Source organism: Thunnus albacares, chromosome 12, assembly GCF_914725855.1.
Source record: "Thunnus albacares chromosome 12, fThuAlb1.1, whole genome shotgun sequence".
NCBI lineage: Eukaryota > Metazoa > Chordata > Actinopteri > Scombriformes > Scombridae > Thunnus > Thunnus albacares.
The window spans coordinates 198,934-219,513 of record NC_058117.1 but is presented as its reverse complement, the minus strand read 5'-3'; the positions used below and the strand labels follow the sequence as shown (position 1 = coordinate 219,513).

At 37.8% G+C, this 20,580-nt stretch overlaps 1 protein-coding gene across 2 annotated transcripts in view; it reads right to left on the bottom strand.

Moving 5' to 3' along the window:
- LOC122993622 (epidermal retinol dehydrogenase 2-like) overlaps positions 1–14,709 on the bottom strand; it is a 41,555-nt gene extending 26,846 nt beyond the window's left edge. The window contains exons 1-5 of one of the 2 annotated variants that reach the window (XM_044367937.1): positions 14,545–14,709; positions 12,511–12,851; positions 8,301–8,432; positions 7,923–8,022; positions 2,013–2,157 (exon numbers count right to left, since the gene is read on the bottom strand). In XM_044367937.1, the coding sequence (XP_044223872.1) occupies positions 2,013–2,157; positions 7,923–8,022; positions 8,301–8,432; positions 12,511–12,831 (698 nt within the window). In that variant the 5' untranslated portion in view covers positions 12,832–12,851; positions 14,545–14,709. The remainder of the gene's footprint in view (positions 1–2,012; positions 2,158–7,922; positions 8,023–8,300; positions 8,433–12,510; positions 12,852–14,544) is intronic. The other variant, XM_044367938.1, reaches the window with a different exon arrangement.
- Positions 14,710–20,580: the final 5,871 nt, after the last annotated feature.

Below are 20,580 nucleotides of genomic sequence, written 5' to 3'. Positions count from 1 at the left end.
TCTCTCAAGAGCTGAGGAATTCATTGACTGTTTATACACAGACACTAATTACAATCAAACAAATCACAGGCACGGAAACTTACCCTTAATAGCCATTTAAACTTGTGTGTATATTATCAGGCCAAACATATGTATATATAAACTTTTAATCAGGGCCATTTGGGTGACTTCAGTTATCATTGTGTTTTTAAAAAGGGAACACACAATTATGTGATAATAAATGGCTTTACCTGACCGCTGTCCCTACATAAAAGTTTTCAGCATGATCAGTCATATTTTCCAAAAATGGCCAATATTTCACAAATTCTGCCAGTGTATGTAAACTTATAAGCACAAATGTATATAATGAGCTGAAATGTCCTGTAGAGCTGAGAGAGAGAGTACACAGTTGGTGATTATTCTGTTAGCTCGTGACCTTCACAAATTCACAGGGAATTTTGAGAGACGTTTTCGATGTTGACAGTGCGTGGGAGCCTCTTTAATGTGGGACTGTAGAGAATTCTAGAGAGGGAGCAGCAACTGAAAAGACCCTGTTGCCCTAAGTTCAGTGCTAAGTCCTATGGATTTGTGAGAGCTTGGCAACACTGGACCAGAGGCAACGAGAGGAGGTGGAGGAGATCAGAGAGGTAAGGAGCTACATTATTGAGGACCTTGTAGTTAGTGAGGAGAACTCTGACCGGCAGCCATTGGAGCTTGAGGTCATGGAGCACTGGAGAGAAATGGTCTTTGGAGTGGGTGCAGTTCAGCAAGTGGACAGAAGTTTATTAAAGCCACCTGAACCAATGGCAGCATTTTAATGTGAAAAGGTTTTGAGTTTGCATGAACAAACAGCAGCAAATGAGAAAAACAGGGAGGTTTTTTTTTATTTTTTACCAAACTTGATTAACTAAAATAGGGGAAATTAGAAACGCCTGTCTCTACTAATGTCTCTGGTAAATAAAGGCTGGGCTCTCTCTTCAGTGTATTAGTGCGTATTGTAATCCTGCTGCTCTATTTCATGCTCCATAAAAATATATCGCTTTCTCTCAGTCCCTCTCCTTTTATATTCTATGTTTCATTTCCTTGATTCATTTTCTTTCCATTTTCTACCACTCGAGGTCTTTGGCTTTCTGTGCTGTCATTATAAATAAGACTTTGCTCTTAATTGACTTGCCAAGTTACATAAACTTCCTCTTTCGTCCTCTCTCCTTGTTCACCCCCTCCTCTCCTCTGTAATGACAAGTCAGTCAATCTCACACCAGTCTGAACACTGGCCATCACAGTGAGGTTATAAAGTCCACAGGCAGCACTGCCGAATGGATCTCTGTATGAACTGTTACACATACATATACCTCAGTACACTCAGGACAAGAATATCAATAGGAATCTATTAACATAGGCTGCGTGATATAATGATCAGTTAGGAATTACAGATGTGTGTGAGAAGAGAAAGATGGCAGGAGGGAGCTGAGGAAACACATTTACATGATGACATAAAGACAGGAGAAAAAAAACAGATGGAGGAGGGAAAGATTAGAATGTGGAAAACAATGTGAAAAGAGATGGAGAGAACTCATGTGATTGGTTCATTTAAGCCAAACCAAGCTAAGCCAAGCTGATAATAGCTACTCATCACAGTAATCCACAGAAAAGATTATTGACTTTGTGATCAAAGAGCATCATCATTACAATTTATGGCATTCTGAGAGACGTTATTAGTGCTGCTGGAGACCTGGACCTACTGTTGACCCAATGACTGTAACTTTCCTCAGAAACCAGCAAGGTAAAAAAAAGTTAAGAGAATACTAAGATCAAAGTTTATAATAATATTCAGTGTTAGAGATGTCATTTCCTGTGGTGACTGCTTTGAACTTGCCATTTTGAGCTCACACCTACATTTATAAAAACAGGTTAGGTTATGATGTTTACATGTGTAAATCATTTTTGGAAGACCAGTTTCAAGAGTGCCAGCTACCAGAAATTAAAAAAAAAAAAAAAACACAGTCAGGTGAAAATCATGTGAAGGGACCTACTTAGTTTGACATCCATCGAACATTCCAGTGTTGATGAAGTAGGGGCACACGATGGTGGTTTTGACGCCATCTTTCCCAGTTGCCAGAAGTTCCAGACCCACTGACTCTGCAAAACCTACTGCTGCAAATTTACTGGCACAGTAGTCTGCAAGAGAGGGGTTAGAGGACAGGAAAAGAGTGTGTTAACATGAACAGTTTATACTCCTATTTGTCATTTTAGTCTTAATCCAACAGGACAGGAAATGGCAACTAATTGGATATGTATTTTTGGCAACAAGGAGATGGCAACAAATCGGCCTCTCATAATCGGCAGAAATGGCCGATGCCAATATTTCATTTTATAGCTTTTATGATACCGATGATGTGCCGATAATATTGTGCATCCCTAGCAAAAATATATGTGATCCTTGCATCATGAGGATATAACTGTAAGCAGAGCTGGGAGATATAGCTAAAAATCATTATCACAGTATTAAGGACTTTTTTAATATATATTTTGGGGGCGTTATGCCTTTATTTTAGCAAGAGTAGAGAGAACATACAGAGGAAATTAAACTCACCTACACTAACGAGAGGTGCAGTCATGCTATCTCCACTTAAAAAATCAATTGCGTACCTACATCGCTTTAAAGCCGGTGGGCACTGACAGGGACTTCATGGTGTATTAAGGGGCACCACGTAAACTCAAGAAATCTACATAACTTTGTACGGCAACGTGTGTGGGACTTCATGATGTATTCAAGTGTACCTCGTAAACTCAGAAATCAATATTTGAATGGCCATGCAGGTTGTTTAAAAACAGGAAAGGTTCTATTTTTTTCCTATATTTTCCTTTTTTCTATATTTTTACTTTGTTGAAATACATACACCTGTCATTACTCTTGTTTTTTCTCTGTGGCATTTTTTAAATAATCACATAGCAAAGCAAAATCAATCATCAGTGATATAGATTCTAATCTTCAAAATCCCATAAAATAATCGAGTCAAATTGTTATCAGCAAACCCCAGCATATTCTTGTATGAGTCTCTAGGTATATCTGAGATGATTTTCCATGTTGTTTTAATGCAGCATTTTTAATAATTTGATGCTAAAATCATAACAATATCCCAATAATTTCTACATAGGCAGATCTTAAAATTTCTATTAAAAAAAATCGTATCAAATTATCAGCAAACTGAACCATATTCTTGTACAACAGGTCCCTCTGTGAAAATTTTAAGTTTTTTTTACTGCAGTATTTTTAATAATTAGATGCTAAAAGCATACAAAATGTGCATGCATTGCTATATAGGCAGATTCTAAAAAAACCCATTTAAAAAATATTATGTTTTGTTCTGTGTAGCGGTGGAGCTGGACAAGAAGGGGCAGACTGACTGAATGACTGCACACTGATCTAGTTTGTTGACAAGGTATCACTTCTGATTACAGAGTTGAAGTGCTGTGAGTTGACTGAACAGTTTCTTACTCTACTTTGTTCAGTTTGTCTCTACCTGCCAGGTAGCTAATGTAGCTAGCAGCAGTCTGTGGATATCAGACCGATGTTTTATAAGGAAACACAAACAGCAGCAGATCAGTTAATGAGTGGACCTTTCTGTTCTGTCTGTGGTCAAACTGATTATTAAACTGTGTGGAATAACCTGTATTTCATGTATAATGATGACAGCTTGCAGATGATGCAGGTCTTTTATTATTCTTGCACAACTGTCTAAAAGATATGTTTTAATCCTGCATTTAGCAGGCAAATGAAAATCATTTTAAAAAAACTGAATGGACCCCAGGCTTGTCCATATCGCCAAATTTAGAAAGTCTAAACCTTGTGAGGAATATGGGGTTCAATCACAGACTGCTTTGGAGCCCAGGACAACAAATATATCACATTCTCTTAACTTATCTGGAAATCTTTGCAGGGTATTTTTACTGTACATCTTCTCAGTTTATCTCATTCAGTTCAGTTTAATCTGACAGAAGAGACAACAGTGAAAGTGCATTGATATGCACCTTCCTTCCACGTTTCTCTGTCATCTGGCATGCTGTTTGCTTATCATAATGTGGCTGTCAGAGGACCGTGATGATTTTGTACCATGGCCACACCTATTACAGATCAGTAATTACAAGTGATAAGACAATCTTTCTGACAAATCTAGGTGAAAGGGCGGCTCAGAGTGATGATTTATCAAATGCAATATGATTCCAGTTGATTCCTGTTCATTTTTCAGACTACTGATATATGCTAAAAACTGTTCATGTTTCAATCTATGACTTTAAAGCTGCACTAATCAATATTTTCATATTAACAATGGATTAAACTAGGGGTAGGCAATATATCTAATATTTATTTAACTTAATTATAAAAGTACTTTAATATTATAACAGTAACTTATTTAACATTATTATAACAGTACTTTAACTTTATACCTATTTTATTTAACTGTATTTATCTTTATTATAACAGTTCTTTAACTTTATTGTAATAGTAATTTATTTAGTAGTTTAGTATTGTAGTTTACAGTGGTTTAGAGGTGATTTCAAAGTATCAAGATATATATCGTGTATCGTGATATTACCTATTATAGGTATATTGAAAACTGATACTATTTATATCTATACTATTTATAGATATTATTTATAGGCCCAGGTTAAGCCTATAAAGGGAAACACTCATAGTGACAAACGAAGAATCATAACCAATAGTTCCCCTCAACTCAAGTAGCATTTTAGCGTCTCTCAGTTCTTTGTTTCAGCATTACAACATTACAACAGCATTGCAACTTCACTGTTTTGGTTCACTCAGGGAAAAAAGTCTTACGATTAACTTTTTAAGCAATAATTCCGGCAACCTAGTTTTGCAGCTTGTCCAGAAAATGACCCTCTAAAAAGGTCTATTTGAAGTTGAAAAACCTCATCACAAAAGACTTTAGTTAATTATAACAGACAAAATTGGCTTTTAATGTTCTTCTTGTTATGCTATACTTAGCACAAGTTGTTATTGATTATTTCAGCTTGAAGATACTGTATGCTCTGTTACGTAATTATAGCACCCAATGTCCCAAAATTATCCTCTCAGTTGCTAACTTTACATGAGCACTTTAATTTAGGCAATTACATATATTCTCTCTGAAGTCATTAAAGCACTAAATGCTTTTTTAAAATTTTCTTTTTAATTTAGCCATTTGAGAGCACATTTTAGATAGTTACATTAAAATGGGATTTAAAAAAAAATACTGTATGAGCAATGTCTCTGTATTGGCTCTGGCCCCATACCACATAGTTCAACAATATATTACACCTCCATCTTACTACTGACCTTACCAAAACTAAGACCAGACAAAAGTAACCTGGCTGGACACTTGAAAGTCATTATTTTATTCTTTACATAAACCATTTGGTAACTGTTAAGACTGTTTTGAACAATCTTTTGTTGATCGATCAAAGACTGAATTGGGAAATGGACACATCTTTCTGAAGAACAGTTGGGAAATATGCTTGTTATTGCGCAACAGTTTGTGACAAGCACAGATACAGCTATCACAAAGATAAGATAAAAGCTTCACAAATAAAACGTAACTCCTTTAGACAGTCAACAAACTACAATCACAGAGACTAGAGATACAGAGGCGGCAGTTCGGTTGAATAAAGCAATGTACAACATGAGTGATACTCTCTACAATATAAAAATCAATCAACATGAATCAATAAATATGCCTAGACTGATAAATTAGTGCGATCAGGAGAGTTGAACTAATGGTGATGAAAACGTTTTCTAATAAGAAAAATCTCCTCTTACTCATATAAAGGTCATTATCATCTGGACTGTCATAATGCACACCATCACTATCACAGTGACTGCACGACACTGTGACACTGGGGAATGATTTCCTCTACTAGCTCTTGTCCTGCAGCTTAGTTTGTTGAACGAACCAGTATGTAACAGGTCCGAAGTGACATCTGCAGGTATGTTTACATGCTGTTTCATGTGCTGCAGCTGAGCAGCTAATTAGCTATCTAGCTGCTAATTGACATTAGTGGTGCACTTTTCCCCATCATATGTTTGTTATGGTGCTCGTTAAACAAGCTGCAGGACAAGACGTGTTTGTAAGTTATCATTAAGTTTTGATGATGTGAACACAGGCTATTGTTTCATTCACTACCATGTTTTAAGGAGGAAGGTATCCCTTATATTGCACTCTAATTTAACAATTGAATACTGGATATTTTATATATTTTAAGATTTTATTAAACATTGGACATCTTGAATGTAGTTTTCTTTTAAGATGATGGGCAAAAGTCCCTTTAAAATTCACTTGTCACTGCAGCTGATTAACAGGGCTCAGCGCCTTAATATCGGTGTAGGAAAAGCCAATCATTGATCATCCCTTCAATCGTCTCTATAATCTGATCAGCACAAGCCTAATGCAGTCTAAACATTCTGAAGACACACATTGACTAATATGACATTTATTCGCTGACAGAAGGTATCATCCACTGTAGTTTGTCTGTACTGTTCTCAGTCAGTGTGCCTTTACCTGTACAGATGCACCATGTTATCAAGAGAATGTTGCACATGGCCTTCACTACAACTCTTAATTTATCTGTGCCATGACAACATTATCAATCTTTCACTGCCCTCCTCCTCTGCTCCTTTCTTCTCAGTATGAGAGAATCTGTTTCTATTTTGTGACAAAGCTTTTCCCTGTGCCACTAAACTTGTAGGGTTTTTCTGTGGTTTTAGGGGTAGTCGTGCCAACCCATTGTGCGAGCAGTTGAGCTGTGTTGGCATGCTGCAAGTAGGCACAGCACAGCACAGCACTGCAAGGTAAAATAAGTTGTTAACCTGTTGGAGATGTACTGTTTGCCAAAAAATGCACTAAGAGCCTCTTCTCATGCTGTTACTATAGTTACAGGTGATGCACGGATTGTAGTTCTATCCATGGGCACCACGGTTAATCCATGGATCAGGTCATAAAAATTAACATTCAGATTAATAGCGGATGTATAGCAGGTGGTGAAATAATACATCATTAATTAAGGAAAATTGCAATGACATTCTCTAAAATGTGAACATGGCAGAGAGCACATCAAAGCTGCAGTCTGCTACGCAGCAGACAGCTTCATTTTTCGTCAGGCACAACATTTTGATTTTGAGATGTTTTATATTCACTTTAGGACTGTTTCTTGGGGCAGTTCGGGACAGTGGTGAAAAAAGTTAGTCTGGAGCCCTGTCGGCAGCTCTTCATCAAACATCTCACTGTGGCTGTTTCTGCTTGTAGTCTTCCTCTCTGCAGTATTTCTAACTGATCTGCTGAACAAATAGCTTCAAATATCTCAAGATTTTGTTGTGCTGACTTGTTTTTATTGAAGAATAGCACCGCTAACGAAGCTCCGCTAACTCAGTGATAAACACATTTCATTTCCTACAAGTTCTTCACAATAAAAGCCTTCTGTTAGTTTGTCAATGAAAGCTTTTAATATGAAGCAGCAGCAGCAGGAAATGTTTTCATCAGCAGTTACTTAACACAGCTCCAATACGGCTGAAAGTGATCAGGAAACAGTAAAATAAGGCAGATATCTGAAAGTCAGTCCTGCTGACTGTAGTGGAATCACATTTCATTGCAGGTTGACTTGGCATGATGCAGCTCAAGTGACAAAAATAATTTAAAGTTTCTCTGTTTAGAATAAGTACTTTTCTGACTAGGGGCCTCTCAGTGAAGAAGAGGAGGCTGAACTCAACAGACTTTTCTAGTCTTGTTCAACACCTCCAATGCTTATCAGGATTATCTAATTTTTCTGCAAACACATGAGCATCAGAGGAATTTGTGAGATGTAATAATTACCTAAGCATTCTATACATAGGAGGGGCAATAATCCATGGCATTGCATTTTAGTATTTAGGGGAAGCAGAAAACACATACCTGCCAATCCATTGACTCCTATGAGTCCAGCAGAGCTGGCAATACTAACCAGGTGGCCGTGATTGTTAGCGATCATGGCAGGAAGGAAGGCCTTGTAGGTCTGAGAGGAGAGAGACAAAACAAACCTTGAACCGCCGTTCCATACTTAGGTCACGTGATGACGACTGAGACATCTCCATGACAACTGAGCAAACTCAATTGCATCTCAAAGTCAGCAGACTAAGTGGACCTTGATTTGTTCATTAATCAAAATGATTATTAATTATATTGACTTGAATTAAGTCAATATAATGTATAATTAATCATTCTTATGAAGTCTCCATGAGAAAACATACAAATCCACAGGACAGTGTGCAATGTCTGCTGTGTCTAACTGACCCAGAAGTGAGCCATAGTGTTGACCTCCACTGTCTTCTCGATCAGAGAATCAGGAGCTTCCATGAACTTCTTTCCTGTCACGATGCCAGCGTTGTTCACCAGAATGCTGACGTCACCCACCTCCCGCTTCACCTGCGTGGGGCAAAGCAAAATGTCTGTTATTTATTTTTCTATCTCAGTTTGTAAAAAAAAAAAAAAAAAAAAAAACAGAAATATGACTGTTTCCTGGAGCTGTTTATACCCTAAAAAAAGCCACGTGGCTGCTAGGTCACAGCCCTAGTTACACCTGCATTCAACAGGAGTTGGAATCACTGATGCAGCAACAAGGAGAGCACAGCCAACTGTTGTTAATGTAAACTGAAAAGGAATTTAACTGTTGTATTCACAATAATACATTATCTAATAAGGCCGCAATAAATTATTATTTTAATAATCAATTGTTTAGTCTATAAAACACAAGAAAACTGCCCATCACCATTTCTCAAAGCAAAATGTGATGTCATCAGATGTCTTGTGTTATATGACTAACAGTCCAAAACCCAAAGATATTGCTTACTATCATGTTAAGACAACTGAAAGCAGCAAATTCTCAGTTGGGTGCAATTTAATGTAAAGACTTCAGTTCAGCTTATATGTTGTTAGTGTTGTCTAGTTTAGTTGTGTAGTTGTATAGAGACTACCGATAGCTTCTTGTCTGCTTGATCTAAAATTTGCATTTCTCTCAGCCCAGGGGCATAGAAACTATTTAACACACGGCAGTTGTCAGTTACTACCAATTATAGTTGGCAGACGAATGTCTGCTCGACACTGATGAGGTATTTACATTGTTCACCAGCAGAAATGGAGTTTGGGTTAAGTTTGGCTGGAGGGCATCTGTCTGCTGAGCACAGGCTTGAGCTGGCTCTCCAACAGTACACATGTCAGGTAGAGAAGTGTGGTGAGCTGAGGGATGTGGTTTTTCTGTTGTCATTTGAGTTTATTATTTATTCATTGAGTTTTTTCAGCTAGTTTTAGTTCAGTTTTAAACGATAGTATAGCTCATATAATCACTTTTGGCATTATCAGCAGCACTGGGGGTCCTGAGCACATATAACAGCAGGTCATGACTCACTATGTTGTTTAATTATCGCTGTTTTGTAAGACAAAAAAACACTAATCTATAACCTATCTGTTTTTATTGAATAAAGATTGCATTTTGTATCATTAATATTCTGATTTAAGATGAATGTAGTTGAGCCTGTGACTGTGTTTCTGGGTTGTCTGTAATCACATGATTCGACATGTTACAGCACCTGCCCACATTTTGTGCGTTACTGTATTTCCTCAAATAAAAGATGGTAGCCAATTAAAAGCCAGGTCTCTGATAATGGACGGGGGAGTGGTCAATGCAAACAAAAACAGACCAGGGAAAACACAAAGGTGGATAAACTCCAGGTGCCATTTATAAAATAAGCATGCCGGTAAAGCATGAATAGTAGTTACACTTGGATGTAACTCCAGTTCTATGAGTACATGTGTAGCCCTCTAGCTGACTGTCACAGAGAGGGGAGGGGAACAGAGGAGATGCAATATCATTTAAATATGGGGATATTTTAACTCTAACTTGCCTAAGCCAGTGAGGATCCATGAGCATGCTACCCACATGCTACAGCTAAACGGTGCACTGCCAAAACATTCCAGGTGGAACTCGAGCGCTAGAATTATTGTTCCAAACAAGTGGATTACCAGTAATACAGTAACAAACATTTAACAGAGCAAACAGAAGCAGGAAGCTTGGTACGAAATATAAGCAAATATACTTATCAAACAGAGGGAACCTGGTACCCTCTGCAGATGAAATACATAAAGGGCCTGGTCACTCTTTGAGGAAATACAGGAAGTCAATGAAGTGTTTGTTTACACAACAGTCATCCCTCCTTTGCCTCCAAGGCATACACACAGTCAGGTTCACACATACAAACACAAAGACTGCTCAGTTCAAATCCAGAGATGTATTACCGTGAGCTGACTTTCTATATATGTAGCACTTATAATATTTGAAGGATTTTAGTATCAAATGTAATCAAATACATTATCCTCAAGGCAGTAACAGAACACAGCTAATAATCACACACTTGTCCAGGGCTGAGCTTTGATGATCATGTATGGCCTTTCCCAGGCAATACCCTGCTTTACATATCATTACTTTACAGATGCACACATTATCAGATCCACCTTACTAACACTAATGCAGTGGAACTAAACAGCACTGCTCTACCTGCATTAAAGAGCTAATGTTCTGCTTGTGTTCATACTGTTTTAGAGGTGCTGATTGCTGCTGAAATAGAGAGGAATTCACTAACTAAAACTGCTCATTATTAGTTACAGAATGTCAAAGCATTATATTATATTGTTATATTGAAATTATGCTGATCCCAGAGACTTTCCAGCCAATTTGCAGCATCTTTTAACATACTGTTGTAGTTTTCCGACACACATTTGAATGTAGAGTCTCACAGATCTCATCAATCAACCCTCAAAAAGCAAAGTGCAAAGTGCAGGGTACCTGCCCAGCACCAAACCAAAGGGACAAAGTGCAATGCAAACAAAAATAAAACATTAGCTATACAGCCTGCTAGCTAGTTTCTAGGTAGCAATGTGGCAGCCTGCAGGATGAAAGAACTGTGAGCAGTAGATATAGATGCAACTAGGGAAACCCTCATAGGAACCAACACTAGGTGCAGCTTTTTGGCAGGTAAATTAAATAAATAACTGCATTCCTTGACATCCCAGACATTAGATCACTCATTGTCTGGATCAAACTCTTATAACCAGTCGCATTTTTGCCATCTCATGCTCATAGGCAACAGGAGCAGTTGTACAGACTGTAAAGAGTGCATCATACCACATTCATCAATCAAGAACTACTTAAGTGCCCAGACTTTTTTCAATTGATGTGCAAAACCTTTATGCATCCATAATGGAGATTCATTGGTATCACAGTAGGTTAAAATGTCACAGTAAATGGTATTATCAGGATAATCATCAGTTTCCTGAAATACTACTATTGGTACTAAAATATAGATAAATGACTTCACACCTCAGAGTGTGTTTACTGAAGTGGTCTGTATATTGCAGCTTTGTTGGACTCCTAACAAATATCAAAAACAGTTTAAACACTGTAAACAAAGGTAGGTTGTATAAAGTTTAAGACAGGTGACTGGAAATTACTTTAAATGCAGCATGTTGTCTGTCTCTTATGTTTTGAAAATGAATTAATTTTTCCTGATGAAATGAATTTCTGGAGTGCAAGAACGATGTAGTATGACTGCTTCTCTACACACCTTCTCCACATCACTACTATCAAACACCAGCAGAACTGAAGCTGACCTGAGAGAAGTTTGTCAGTCAGGTAAAATGCAGCTGTCACTCGTTACGACTAAATACCCGTCAGTTAGCCATACTTCAGTGGGTTGAGGGTTAATGTTAAAATATAGGCTAGAAAGTCATAGCCAGAGTAGCCAGAGCCGGACACACAGGAGTCTGGTTCTCTGTGCTGCTCTCTACCTCTGTTTGAACATTAAGTGTTTTCCTTGTGGATAAACTTAACAAAACAAAACAAAAGACAAAAAGCTAATGAAGGCAGGAGCACTGCTCTGTGTTCATGGTGTCCTCTGAAAATGAATATAATCAAGTTAATGATGGTAATGGAAATGGTTGGCAGTATTGATTGGTATATAGTAAAAACAGTATACCAGCAAATCTATAATCCATTAACAACCTCTGTAATTGAGAAGTACAAAAACTGGTACTCTTCTGGAAAACAATGTGAAGCACATTTGATTTTTTGTCTTATGACAAGTTGAGTGATTTTTTTTTAATACTGCCCCTGATTTATCACTTGACCATGAAGCTGCTAGGTATTTGCAGCAATGTGTCTGTCATCCCCCTGTTCTGTTTGTAATTAAAGATGTTAAGAAAAAAAAGGCATAGTCTCTGACTGTAGGTCACAATGATTTTTCTAAAGAATATATTGCAAGTAACCTTTGAAAGCATTAGTCATACTCCAAATATCAACATTATTTGATCAAAATATGACTTTGTTTGTCTTAAAGGGCTCAAATGTATTTAAAAATACACAAATGACATGATTGAAATGTTACATATTTCATCATTTCTACTGTGTACTTTTGAACATCAATGAGATGCACAGGTGTACATCGGTCTTTACCTGGTCAGCCACTCTGTACACCTCGTTCTTATCACTGCAGTCACACAGATAGTAATGAACTCTGCTGGCTCCGCTCTGTTTAGCCAGTCTAGCCGTTTCCTTCATCCCCTCCTGGTTAACATCCCACAACACCACCACAGTGTTGAGAGCCGCAAACTCCTGCGCCATGAGGCGACCGATCCCGCTGCCTGCCCCCGTGATCAGCACCACCTCACCAGCTATGTTCTTCTTTTTCATGGGTACAAAGAAATAGATAAAAGATTCCACATTGTACCAGATGGACAGCAGCATGACTTGGATTGTTTCCAGGAAGAAATTCATGTTGGCTGACAAAAAGAGGTCTAGAAACGAAGGATAGGAGGAAGAAAGAGACAGAAGACACGTTAGAGAAAAACATAAGACAGCAGGGTGAACTCAAGTGAAAAGTGTACATATTTACACAACATTAACCTTTGCTTTTTTCTTCTCTTAATCATTGTTTGACTTTGGGGATGCAACTATTAATAACTTTCCTTTTTAGTCGATCTTTGTTTGTTTAGGGTTTCTCAGTATTTTTTAGTGGAGGTGGCCAGCCTCGCCTTCAACAAGGACCACCTCCACGGACATAATAAACACTGATTATATAGAATACAACATTTCACACAGCAAATTTCACATATTCAATAAGTGTGGATGTAGTTCAGGCCTTCATCTCCAAACTACACTGATCATGAGAGAAGATGCGTCAAGATCTGGTTGGCTGAACGGATGAGCTGAACTATTTCCAGTGGGAAAATTATTATTTGGTCTCTCATATGTCAAAAACTATTGAGAAATGCTCATCCCTAGTTCCCATAGCCCAAGGAAGAAGCTGGAACTGAATTAATGATCTATCAAATCTGTTGTCAATACATTTTCCGATGTTTACATTTTACAACGGAAGTGATGGGGGACAAAATCCACAGTCCTCATTCTGTGCAAAAATGTATTTGTGGTTTATCTGAAGCTGATATGAAGCTTCAGCGTCCAAATGAGTCAGATCAAGTAGATATCTTTCAACATTACAGTCTTCTTAGTTCCAAAGTCTCTCTTTTTGTTACTATACTTCCACCGCAGCTCAACAGGGAAACCCTGTCCGAGGAAACACAAAGACTGTAAATGTGTCAGATATCCACTTGATATGACTAACTCAGACTGCTGCAGCCTCATAAAAGCTTCACATCAACTTTTAAATGCATTTTGTACAAAATGACTGTGTGGACACACTGAGGATTTTGTCCTCCATCACTTACATAAAGTGATGGAGGACAAAAATCACATGCACATTTGAAGGTGATCTTTTAATATCCAGTATGAACAGGAGGGATGATTACAGCAAGGAAAACCTCTTTCACTCTTCATATGGACACCTGACTGTTGTTTTAAGACACATTTGGAAAATTGTGAAATTATCCTTTAAGGGTTACAAACTAAACAAGTTTCATCTCTGCAAATGGATTTTAAAGCTTAGTGACTATATGTGATACACATGAAGCCAACTAACTGTGTGGATGGTCAGAAAACTACAATTTCATTCTCTACAACATGCTTAGAAATATGAAGACTGGCAGTGTGTGTAAATTTGGTGAATTGCAATGATAGGTTCTTTTTAAAAAATGTACTGTATGTATTTATTTGTTCTGTGTGATTAACCTTGCTGGTTAAGAAGTTCAGTTTTAAAAGGCCACCTCGTTCAGCCAACACATCGGACAGTTATCACTGAGCGATAAACAAGACAAACAACAACACTTTTTGTAACATTGCCGATAAGCAGATAGCCTATTTAACGGACTCAGTTTGATAATAGGTGGGCTAACGTTACCGAGTGTGTTTAACAGCGGCTACTTTGTCCCCGCTGAGATGCAGTGGGTCGCCTTCACCCCTGACCTTTACTCTCCACATAGGCTAACGTTACGACACACAGGGACTGCTCGAAACAAACGTGTGTTATGTCAATTAAGTTGATAAAACCAAGATAGAGTGTGTGTTGAGAGCTCCGAGAGCCGGTAAACGTACCGTGGTGTTCGTTTGGGAGGATAACAGCGTGTCTAACAGGTTCTGCTCGGTCTGTTGTTTCATCAGAGGATCGCCGGGCGGTTTCTATCTGTGGCCTGCGGGAGACAAAGGCAGAATGTTCTATCAATCACAAAAAAACCCCTGCTGGACTAGGAGACGCCAGATGTGTCACATGACGGGCAATAAACCAATCCCCGCCCCACGTGCCTCCTCTGCCACGCGAGGTGTTGTGGGACTTGAAGTGCGTGTGCTGCCTTGGTGCTCCTACACTGCACAGTTTTACTAAACCCCTAAAAAGAAATATCACAAACTCACAGCAGATATTTTGACTTATCATAGCAGGAAAAGCACAGGTGAAATGTTCTAAGAGACATATTTTGCGTAAACTACCTAAATTTAACAGCTATGACACACTAAAAGAAATTAGGTAAAGTCTACTTAACATTTCTCAATACATTACAAAACTAATTACTTATGAAAAGGGAGTAATATTAACTCTTGATGGTTAGTAGGCAATTGTTCATCTACTTAATAATTATTATTATATTAATCAATTTGACTAATTAACCATTACTTATTCGGGAAAGGTTAGCTTCACTTGAAAAAATATTGACAGGAAACAATACCGATCATGTCAATTTTTTTTAATCGACCAAATCAAAAATAAAGAATAAGGAGGTACAAAAGGACCCTCTGGATCACAAAGTGTTTCTAGAACACTTTAAATGTGTGAGTCTGGGGTATTTAAGATTGCTCAAATAAAAATAAATTTAAAAAAAATAAAAAATACAATTACACAAGCACAGAGGCATCCCGCTTAATTATATCCACATTTCAGCTTGTTATGTCTATTTGCAGTTTACAAAGTGCTTATGCTTTGTCTAATTTAGAGAGAGGAGACACATGCTTCAATGTAGACAATAAGGTACATTTCGAAACTTTTAACAGAAAATGAAACACTGCTTAGTCACAGTCAGTACGGAAGATACATCAGGTTCAATGGGCATGTTCCTCACCAGACGCTAAAGATGCAGGACACTTCAGTTTATCACTACCAACAAAAAGATCACTTCCTTATTTTACCTCAGAGGAAGTCATCCATTTTCTATTCATCAATTTATTTAAGGAACATATGCATATTTTAGCAAAATCTTAAGGGACTGTTGAATGAACCAGTCAGTCTGTGCCAGAACATTAAACAGCATTTTCCATATCTCCACACAGTGTCCCTTTGCTTAAAGCAAATGGACGATGACATTTGATGACAGTACATGGATGGAATATGAAGAAACAGGAAGTAATACCGAAATATGTAAACAAACCCAAAATTGGTCATAACATCAGATCCCGTTTGAACCTAACTCAAGCCATATCCAGAACAAAGAGTAAGGCAAGCACCCAATATTACTAATACTAAAAGACAAAAGCACTAAACCAGCCAAAAACACTGTGAGTATACACCACACTCAAATGATAAGTCTGTGTCCTCTGAGAAACAGTGATCCAGGATTAGAATGCATTGTTTGAATGTAGAAAAATGTAAATGGGATGCTGCTCTTTGGTTCAAGTATCCACTCCCCAAATATCTCTGTAGTCCTTGGACTGCTCCAGGGAGATGAGTTTGACTGATCACATTTCACAGTGAGCATCATTCAACACCAAACTTAAAGATCAGTTACAGTAAGTTTCCGAAATTATATGGACCAGTGCTTGAACTTGGGTACAAACAGTTCATTCCATTAGCTTACTTGTGAGGTTGTGGACCTTTTTTAAATGGTGTACTTGAGCTTCTTGGGATACTCAAGGTTCAGGGCATAGATCAATCCCATCAAAAGCATACATGCCTTGGTTCAGTTTCTGCACCCATTCAGCACTTGGTTGCCCTCTATCACAATAGGCACATCTGCTGGATCCTCCTTGGCTGTGGGATTATGGATCACAGGCATCTTCATGGTTTGGTTTGTGTGGCCCTCACATTTGTCCTCCGTGTTAAAAAGAAAGAAACAAAAAGCACATGCATTTTTAATTTGATTTAAGCTTATTAACAAGATGCTGTTCCAATACAACTCAGTTTTCCTAGTCAAGCCATTTATTTCATCACAAGCAGGGTTTTTTTTTATTAATCAGCACTTAAATACAAGCAGGTGACAAATTAAAAGCAAAACCTGAATGCTTGCCCAGTATCCCATAATGAAACATCAATCTACGCCACTGCTGTAGATGGAAAAATTGTCACACTGGAACAGACCACTCCCTTCAGGATAGAAATGTGTCATCATAGAATGAAGGCATAACAGAGCCTTACTATAGAGATCAACTGACTATAGGGATGAGCCATTCAGATTTTCATAATTAATGTGTTCCCCATCTGTATCTTTCATGCACTTCTTGCATGTAATGTAGATCAAACCAATAAACCATTAGTATCAAACATTAACTTGTCAATGTTCCCCATCAAATGTTAGTTAATATTAATCAATCAAAGCTATATGGCACTGAGGCCTACAACAGGACACAGAGGACTCTACCTACCTATTATAAAAGTTGATGGTGGCATGATGTTGGCTTGAAATTCCAGTAGAGTTTTCTTCCAATGTTGCACTAACAGAATTGTGGAATATGTCTGGAAATGCACAACCCGTCATTAATTATTTGGTTGAAAATATGCCTACTGATAAGAGCTGCTAACAATAATTATCCTGTCAAGTGGAAACATTTCCCAGTTGCAAGACATAAAACCCTTGTAGGTTAACGGACATATTTAACAGAACATAGGCTATACTTTATGTCATTACGATGTAGACATATGTGGGGTCGCTATTCTAACTGTTTCGTGGAGGGAGCCATGCATTGTCTGGTAGAAGAGTGACAAGGAAGACAAAGTCAAGTGACATAATTCTCGTCCTATAAAGTGCATTGATGTGGTGATCTATGCAGAAAACATCAGGTGGTTAGTAGTTGCTGCACTCAGGCATTAGAGGCCACAAACTTTTAATAATTCCAAAAATATAAAAACACGCTGGCATGTGGCATGAATCCCTACGTCCCTGCATGACATCACTTAGGAATTCCCATTGACATGAGTATAGGATTTCTTTCTTTTTTCAGTCCCATAGTCCCTCTAATTAATTAAGACTAAGGTAGCTGGTTGTGTTCAACTTGTTTGATACTGTCACCTCCTCTGACTGGAACTCTTGCATGACATATTCCCCCACGTGAGTCATATCCGCCATTTTGCTCCACATGCTCAATTTAGTACTTGTTCCACATGTGAGGAAGTAGCACCCTGTGGCAGACACAGCCAATTTTAGAAAGAAAAAAATAGTTTTGAGGTAAGAAAGTAATGTTTTTTACTTCATTTATTTTTGTGATATAATTGCCTGCTTTGTAGATGAACTCATTAAACTTAAATCATGTTAATTATGAGTCTGTGTAGATATCTTTCATGCAAGTGGTTAGTGCTTATGTTTTAGTAGTTAGCTGTAAGGTAAGCTAGTTCATGCCTACAAGAGTCTGGGTTAGTTGTAACAACGTGTAACAAAATGTTGCAACCTACCCCAAGCAAAACATTTTGTTGTATTTATATGTTTACTTTGAATTTCAGTATGCATAGGTCATGGAAGAGAAAGAGTGACAGGGGGGTGCCTCTCAACATTTTGAAGAAAGCATCAAATGATGTAAAAGAGCAGGGAAAGAATATTGGGTTTGGTGTGTGACCTGTAGTCTGTGGGCCCACAAAGCCTGCAATCCAAGAGTGCCATACATTTGCACCACTATGACTCCAATGGTACTTGGCACACACACACACACACACACACACACACACACACACACACACACACACACACACACACACAGAAACACACTCATGTTCAATTGATGAAGCTGGTGCACATTTGCACGATTTTTTCAGTTCAAATGTTGCACACACATCCCAATTATGTTAAAAAGTCATTTAAGTGTAAGTCATTTAAGTCATACATAAAAAGTTTTCAATATCTTAAGTATTTGTCATAATCCTTATTTCATATTGTTACATTTCACCCCGAGGTATGTTACAACCCAGACTATGGGGTCAATTGTAACATTTCACTTCTTGTGTTTGAGACTAAACCATGCATTTTCTGTTTGTGTTGCAGAGATAACAGCTACACCATTTAATAGCACACACATGTCACTAGTTTGCATCACATTTTGAATTCACTGGTTTGAAAGAGCTCCAAGCTACAGACAGAAATGTCAAAAATGTAACCACCATCCCCTAATAATAATAATAATAATGATAACAATAATAATAATTTCTTTGATGTTTTTCTCTGATGTTCCACAGTTCCTGTTGACTTGCATGTTTACCTTCAGTACCTTCTTACAGCTCAGACCTGGCAACCCCACTGTGGGAACAAGACTTATCAGATTCTGCAGTCATTGTCCTCATTGCATTGATTGTTGAGGAAATAAGCCCTGAAACACTTTTTTTCCATCCAAAATTAAAATTTGTAGTCATACACAAATCTAATAAAGATGATCAAACATGTAATGTGCTTTCCTATTGAGAGTTAGATGAGAAGATCTAGACCACTCTCATGTCTATGTGTTAACTACAGAGCTGGATGTCAGGGGGTGATTGGAATGAGCCAACTGTTTCCCCCTGCTTTCAGGCTTTATGCTAAGCATAGCCAGAGTTAAAAATGTAGGGAAGTATTCATAGGGGAATTTTGAACAAAGTAACTCTGTCTCCCTGCTAAGATTAGTGGTCTTGGTCCAGACTTAAAGATCTCAACAGCTGTTTGTATAGACCATCATGTTCTCAAGTGGGTGACTCCCCATAGACTCTGGTGATCCCTTGACTTTTCATCTAATGCCAACAGCAGGTTCACATTTATGATTTTAAGTGGAATGTCTCAACAAGATGATGAATGAATAACTGTTAATCATTTTCTCATGTTTTATATATTGTCTTCTGAAAAAAAAACATTTGCATTTGGGTCTTTTTTTATCAGTTCATTAGGATTTTGTTTCTGAAGGGCAGCAGCTATTTTGTAAAACTGTCAGCAGTGTATCTGTCCATTATCCTCATCTTCACTCAGTGTATAGCAGCGCATTAGAGAAGAGGGAACCTGTCTACCTGTCTATCTCCTGAAAGACCTCTTTGCAGTTATAGGTTTACAGCTACAAATATGACATGCACATTGCCCAACTAGAAAACCATTACTCAAAACAAAGATGAAATTTAAATGTAAATCTAGCGAAACAATATTGAGATTCCTGTAAAGATATCAGTCAGTGATGAGGCTAGTGAGTCCCACACAGTCTGCATCTTGTTAAATATTAATTTGTTTTCTTCAAATTTACATACACAAACACAGAGTCACATTAGAGAAACCTTGTTGGATACAGAGTTTCATCTAGCCTTTCCAAAACATAAGAACTCATCTCAGACATCAGGCACATGGTGCTATGTCTGCACTACCCACCCAAACACAGTATTTCTTATTTTTAAGAGAAAGTTTGGATCACAAGAAGAATGACTTCATGCACAGTTCTGTATCATTATATCAAACTACCTTAACTATGTTCTGACTGAACAGTTAATATAAGGTGGCTGATATCATCGATCTAATCTAGACCTGAAGGCAAGATATTCATTTTTAATAATGATAATTAATCAACCTCCAGATGTTATGAGGAGGGAGATGGCTGATTGATTTATTGATTTGATTTTAAGAGTCATTCAGATCTTATCAACAGATGTCAGATGACATGACGCTTATGAAACAGAGAGGTGTGAGTTATCAGTGTTTTTCTTTTAGTTTGTTATGTGATATGAAGATATATACACCCATTGGATTCATTTAGTGTAGATCAAAATCACAAGGCCTTTGAATGATAAAACTAGCACAACTCCATAGTTTTGTTTCAATTAGGAAATCAAGTGAAATGACCCAAAACCAATAATGTGTCCATATCTCAATACTCTCTGATGCCCCTACCCCATGGCTGTCAGCTCCAAGACTGTTGGTTCCTATTGAAGATGTA